This window comes from Hyposmocoma kahamanoa, unplaced genomic scaffold (assembly GCF_003589595.1).
Source record: "Hyposmocoma kahamanoa isolate Upper Pololo Valley unplaced genomic scaffold, ASM358959v1 86867, whole genome shotgun sequence".
In the NCBI taxonomy this organism is placed as follows: Eukaryota; Metazoa; Arthropoda; class Insecta; order Lepidoptera; family Cosmopterigidae; genus Hyposmocoma; species Hyposmocoma kahamanoa.
This window is the reverse complement of record NW_020654386.1, coordinates 1-6,675: the sequence shown is the minus strand read 5'-3', so window position 1 is coordinate 6,675 and position 6,675 is coordinate 1. Positions and strand designations below refer to the sequence as shown.

The 6,675-nt window shown below is 39.0% G+C and overlaps 1 protein-coding gene across 1 annotated transcript; it reads right to left on the bottom strand.

Moving 5' to 3' along the window:
- Positions 1-362: 362 nt before the first annotated feature.
- On the bottom strand, positions 363-6,381 carry LOC113235011 (proteoglycan 4-like; the record flags this gene model as incomplete). Its single annotated transcript, XM_026470532.1, has 6 exons — positions 363-1,359; positions 2,823-3,092; positions 4,391-4,552; positions 5,002-5,105; positions 5,182-5,286; positions 6,318-6,381. Coding segments are annotated over 6 exons (721 nt in total), but the record flags the coding sequence as incomplete, so codon positions are not given.
- Positions 6,382-6,675: the final 294 nt, after the last annotated feature.

The window sequence follows — 6,675 nt, the reverse complement described above, 5'->3', positions numbered from 1 at the left end:
CCACACAGAAGATTTTGGCTCGTATCTAGTTTTTACGTTACACAATTTATCATAAAGTTCATTATTCTATGTACAATAATATCATTACAAAAATTCGCTTCCATTCCCATCCGCCGTAATATACATTGATCCTAAGTCTGGCACATCCTGGGCAACAATCTGCTAACTTATATATTCTATCCTCACGCCGACTGAAGAATCCTTTATCGATAAGTAGAAGCACCTTCCAGTTTCTAATTTATATCTATAGCAGAGTAGTGATCTCAACAAATAAGGGTACAGCACAAGGCAGTAATTATTACACATCGGGAGAACTCGGAAATCACGAAAGTTTCCGAACGCTTTTGCCGCGTCTATAGTCTGATTTATATGACAATTAATGCGAATTTTTTATTAGAACTACCTTAGAAATGATGTAATAAAATTTAAAATACTTCAAACATTGATACGGCAACAGCGTTCGGAAATATTCGTGGTTTCCGAGATTATCCGATGTGTAATATTTCCAGCTTGATACTGTACTTACATATTTTGTTTATATGACAAAGCACAGGCTTTCTTTGATTGTGTTAAATAATTACAAGTCACACTAAAGCCGCCATCTAATTCGAAATAATAGACGGGACAAAAGTGAGAATCAAATAATGTATGCTTAATGATCTTTAAAGTGCGCTCTAGGAGAGATATATGTCCAATAGCGGATAACAGCGGGCTGATTATGATGTTGGTGTCCACGTGCATTTGCTGACGGTGAGTTGCAATCGGATTAAACTCCACTTTTATGCACGCTACAGCACCGCGTCCATGCTAAACGTATTATTTTTTATATTCTTCAACAAACAACTCGATGTTCCACATAAAAAAACACTTTAAGTATTTTTTAAATGGACCGTCGCCGAACAAAAACAAACCACGGAAGTGTCTAAGTTACAGCGTTTTAATTTTATATTAAAATTTTAGTCAACGTGCTGCCATCTTGCGGCCATTAACCATACCGTATATAGCGAAAATGGCGGGCTGAGCTCAAGTAGGCGAAACTAGGCCTACTGTTGGCACGCGTGTGACACTAACTAACCACTTCTACTGTATTTATTGTTCTGTGTGCACCATAGTCGGTCACATGCACAGGAGAGTTTCTGACGAACGCGCGTCTATTTTACGCTAAAAAACTATACACAACATACGTTAAGTATGGACGTGGTGTTGAGAGTGCTGACAAATGGGCTCCAGTCCTTAGTGTGTGCTCACCTTCATGACACAATTTGTGTTAACTGTTTAAAAAATGATTATAAATAAAGGATGATCTAAGTTAGTTACGATGCTAGCTACTTCACTGCTGTAAATCATCTCCTCAGTTTCCTGAAACAAAAAAAAACATTTTGTTTGAAATGTACTGGGGTGTGTCATTTGCGTAGGTGGAGATCTGTAATATCTGCCTTCCCTAGCATGGATAGGCGTTGTTGTAGTATACTTTAGCCAAATTCGACATGCAATAACAAAACGTTGCTAAGCAACCAATGATGGCAGGTTGAAAGAAATTTTTTTGTCAATGCTCATTATTTCGCGTAATTGGAATTTAAATTTGTACGAAGGTAACTGGGTTGTGTAACAGCAAAAACTACCTTTTTTTGCTTTAAATTGCAAAGTTCTTATGGGCACTGCACCTGTCACCCTGATACATAACTTGACAAATTCCATGTGCCGGTAATTTTACCAGCACCCTTACCCTTCTAAACCGGAACGCAGTAATGCTCGCATTACTGCTTGGCGGCAGAAATAGGTAAGGTCAAGAAACAGGTAAATAAGGTAAGGTCTACCTGATCAATTATTATTTAGATAGTGGAGTATATCAGTTTAAAAGCCAAATATACCCAGTAGGCGAGTGGTTGGAGTCCCTAACAACGTGAATTTTAATTAGTTTATGAGAGTGTCGACCGAACATCTGTCGGCCTTCATGGAGGAGTTTTGGCTGAAGGGAGTCATATATCGGTGATTCCACGGACGGTTACCTGACACCAGATGGCGCCACACGTCGCTGACAAATGCAACTCGTGTAGATTAGTTTTATTATTATATTGTATATACATAGTTAGTCCTTAAGGTATACATTATATGGTCATGTGGCCTGAATTTAGTAAATATAATCTCAGTGTAGGGTATTAGTGAAACCGATCTCAAAAGCGGAATTACATATATTTGCCAAGATGTATTCAAAGCGGTTATATACCAGAAAGTGCGCGAAACTGGATTCATCGCTTGGTTTGCCACCCTCAGAGGTGGAATAGTTTCTTGAAAATTAAATGGGACCACTACTGAGGTACCCTCTTTCCAATAAAAGTAATGTTTATGTTTGTTGACATTTATTCTACGTAAAATTTGGCGAGTGTAAAGGCGTTCCTTTTTTTAGTCCTTCCCCTTTTAGTCCCCACCCGCCGGATATGTTATTCTTAGAGGGCCTTGAATATCCTTCTTATGTATGCATTTTTATGCTATACCCAATTTAGGTATTTATTTCACTATTATATGTATATATATATATATATATATATATTATATATATATATATATATATATAAAAGTCTCCATATTTTGTATGAATGGCATAAATAGTAAAGTTAAAAATATAGAATGTCACATTGTCAAATTGTAAATTAATAAAGATAGATAAAGAGAGTTAATAAATTAATTTGTCATTGTAAAATAGTTAACACTTAAATAAGGATAGGATTAAAATCATAAATATATTATTCTGATTCAGTGTTTAGGCGTTGTTGGGTAAAAGAGGTACAATCAATAGCGGCACGAGCACGGTGTTGGTGTACCTGTTCAGGGACTTCTCCTTGTAGCTGACTTGTTTCCTGGCGCGGCGCGTGCGCCCGTCGCCTTCGCCGAGCTCGGCGCTGCCGTCGCTGTCCGCGGGGCTGGCCGCGGCGCTGCTGGCGCGGCTGCGGCTGCGGCTGCCGGCGCGCGACGAGGGCGACGAGGGCGACGGCCGCGCGCGCGCCGTCCGCCGCGACCGCCCCACTGTCACGTACGACGGCTCGCCCGCCTCCTCGGCCTCGCTCTTGCCGAGACGCAGGCCGGGCTCGGGCCTGTCGTAATCCCTTGATGTTTTTAATACAACTCGACTACATTATACGTCTTCTAAAGATTTCTTTGGCATGCAGGTATATTTCGCCAGAAAATAGTCTTTTCACGTAAATGTAACCATCTAAGCTGCGTAATGACCGTATTGAAGAGAAACATTATTATGGAAAAATGTTTAATAGTGCAAATATTATTGAATATACACCTAATCATAGAGATACCTAGCGCCTAGAAAAAATTTGGTTGGTGACTAAAAAGTTACCTATACATGTGTGTATGGCCGTATGGGCGCGCTTACAAACGCCATCTATGTTCCTTTAGATAAACTGTTTGCAAGAAGGCGTGTTTATGCAAACAGGGCGCTGTCGTATATCGTAGTGTGAAATGATAAAATCTCATTTAATTAAAACGATTATAAATTCTAAAATAATGCGCAAAATACTAATGGTAAAATTGTTAAATAATAAGTTTGTAATATTGTTATTCTTAACAAGCTTTAATTTTAAAATTAATCGTTAACAAAAACGTAAAGACATTGTGTTGACGTAAAATCGGTTCCGCAAATCAGAGGTCGGCCAAAAAGATTGGTAATAATTGTGTTGATGTTTTTCCGCGCTTTTTTTTTATAACAACCGCGATTATTACCTCGGCTCTGTAACTGAATTGCATTCATTTTTGTTAATATTAACGTGAGTGTCCGTTTCGGAATAGAAGGTTTAAGTTAAAGTGCAGTTTCATTTATCTCGTGATGTCCGAGCCTCCTGACGATGACGACTTACAATGGCCGGATGGTTCCGCGCCGACATACACATATACAGGTTTTTTTTTCTTTTAAATGGGACAGTACGAGGAAATCCGAAACCGTACCAGATACAAGGGAAATGTCTTAGGAACCATCAAGTCTTTTTGTGAAAACAATTTCGGCATAATCAATTTTTTGGTCAAGCGTGAGTTGTCCATAAAAAGGAATAAAATTGATAAAATAAAATGTTTAGTGCTGATCGACTCAATGTCATATAAGGATCATTCCATTGTATGAGACGAAAAAATCAGGACAACAGGAAGTTGGTCAAATTTAATCAAATGCTTTTCATACAAAGTAAATAAAATTGACTAACTTTTTTTTTCAATGTAACAGACTCGAGCAGTTAGTCCTATGGTGTCGGATTTCCCTACACTGTCCCGTTTCAATAAAATACTCAATACTCTGTATATGAATAAGTATGTGCTTTCACACACATGTGAGCACATACCACTAAGGCGGCGTAGTACACGGTATCTGCAACGAAATAGCTTAACTCACGCGAGGCTGCCGTGCGTGTTCCCGTTGGGGCTGGGCATGTGCGGGGTGGCTCTCGCGTCGGCCAGCGCCGGCCGCTTGGGCGGCGACGCCTCGCCCTTGGCCAGCGCCTCCTCGGCCGGGCGCATCTTCGCCACCATCACCTTCAGCACCCGTCCGCTGCCACTGGCCAACATAAGCATCAACCCTTGTCGATTCCGCTTCTTTTCGCGTCTCCCAGTTTATTATTTCTTATTAAAAACCCGACAATAATTCAAGTTTGCGTGAATCGACGCTACTTACAGATAATGATAATATCACACTGGATCGAATGCAAAACAGTGAGTTTTAATTTAGTAGCAGGAGATTTCGTCCAGGGAAGTACCGCCAAGCAGTAGTGTGAGCATTACTGCTTTCCGGTGCTTCATCAGCACCATTACAGGCACATTTGACTTGTCAACTTCTGTTTCAGGGTATCGGACGCAGTGGCAGTGCCCCTCAGATCGTACCACTGCTACTGTTGTGGACAGACGTGTCGCTTACCATCAGGCGCACGACTTGTTCGTTCCGTCACTTAGTTATTGTAAAAAAAAGTGGAGTCACGACTTCGTGTCTAATACAAAAAGTTCGCATACCCGTGCCTCCCGCCTTTCGGCCGCGGCGATTCGGGCGGCGTGCTGCTGCGCTTGCGCCGCCGCATTGTCGGCGTGAAGGCCAGTGCGGTCGGTGTGTTCTCCTTCTGCGAAGGCAAGTCCTCTCGACAGTTAGAGGCAAAACTAAGTAGTCTAGACTGAAAGTGAAGTAGACTCGCTCACCTCGGCTTCGTCGACGTGTGCGGATGTAGTAGTGGCTATAGGCGTGGGCGGGCTGCTGGCGCCGTCGCAGGGCGTCGTCGAGTCGGGCTCGAAGTTCGGCCGAGGCTGCAACCCAAGGGAATTAACGTTGTTGTAGTAACATAAAAAGTAAGTAACTAATTTATTTGTATATAAAAAAACAAATACAGTTCAATTTTCAAGTTTTATTGAATGTCACGATATTTTACTGTTATTTTTTTGTGAAATTGCTTCACTAATTTGTTATAATTATTAATAAGAATAAGCAAAAAATGTGTTCGCCGAGATACATGAATGAGCTTAAAAAGTACAATATTATAACATTACAAAATTAAAAGAATAGCGTAATACAACAAATAGACAAAGAATTGCATACAAATGCGATTTACTTCTGATAATCTCGAACATCACAATAATAAAAATAAATGAGTGTCACAGCGCACGCACAGGGGACTTGCTCTGCGTTTATCTACGGGCAGGAAATCCTACCTGTAGCACGGAATCGAGTGCAAATAATACCTACATACATAACCTGTGTGTGAAAATATAATACATAATCGCCTGTTATTACAATAGGGTTGTATCTCAAAATATGTGAAATTCGAGATTATACTATTGTTGAACGTAAAATTTGATTCTTTACACGTCAATACAACCTTCATTAGAATATTGTGAGACACAATTCAAAGATTAATTAATACATACTTAATTTAAAATTAGAGAAACTTTTCCTGAGCTAGTTCTGTACAAAACAGTCCTTACTAAAAAAGATGACATTATTTTTTCCCTATAAGTTTTAATAATCTTTCACGGGAAGTGAGTAATTCGTTTCTGATCGATACTGAAAAAATACACTTTTAGAGTTAATGCACTCTTGTATTAACATTATATAATGAAAGTTGAAATATGTATATTTGTATAATTACACTAAATATATACAATATATAAATATCAATAAATAAATAAATAAACTATAATAATATGAAGAAATAATTCAAAGATCGAACTGTTTCTTGTCCTGTCAGGGAGAAAGTATATGGATTTATTTAATTCTAGACTGTACTAAAGGATTAAAGGCACTAAAAAATTAATACTAGTCTACCAAGATGAAAACTTACCCCATCACTTTGTGCTAAATCTAATAACCAACTGGGTCCTTCTAAAGGATTATCAGTTCCAGACCTGAAAAAAGAAACATTCAATTATGTACAATTACACTAACAAAAGATATCTAAACCTTATACCATTTAATGTTCCCCGTAGACTATCTAAATTACCCATAAAGCCTCTTTGTAAGACCTTTCGCAGGACTGATTAATTCTTTGTACAATGATGACAACGCAACGATTGATTCACACTACTTCTCTACAGTAAGAACCAAGTAATCTAGATCGTCTATCGTAACCTTCTTAAAACTCTGTCACCATACTTCTTTTTTATGCTATCGCTTAGTCTTAAGTTATTAACACTACTTTT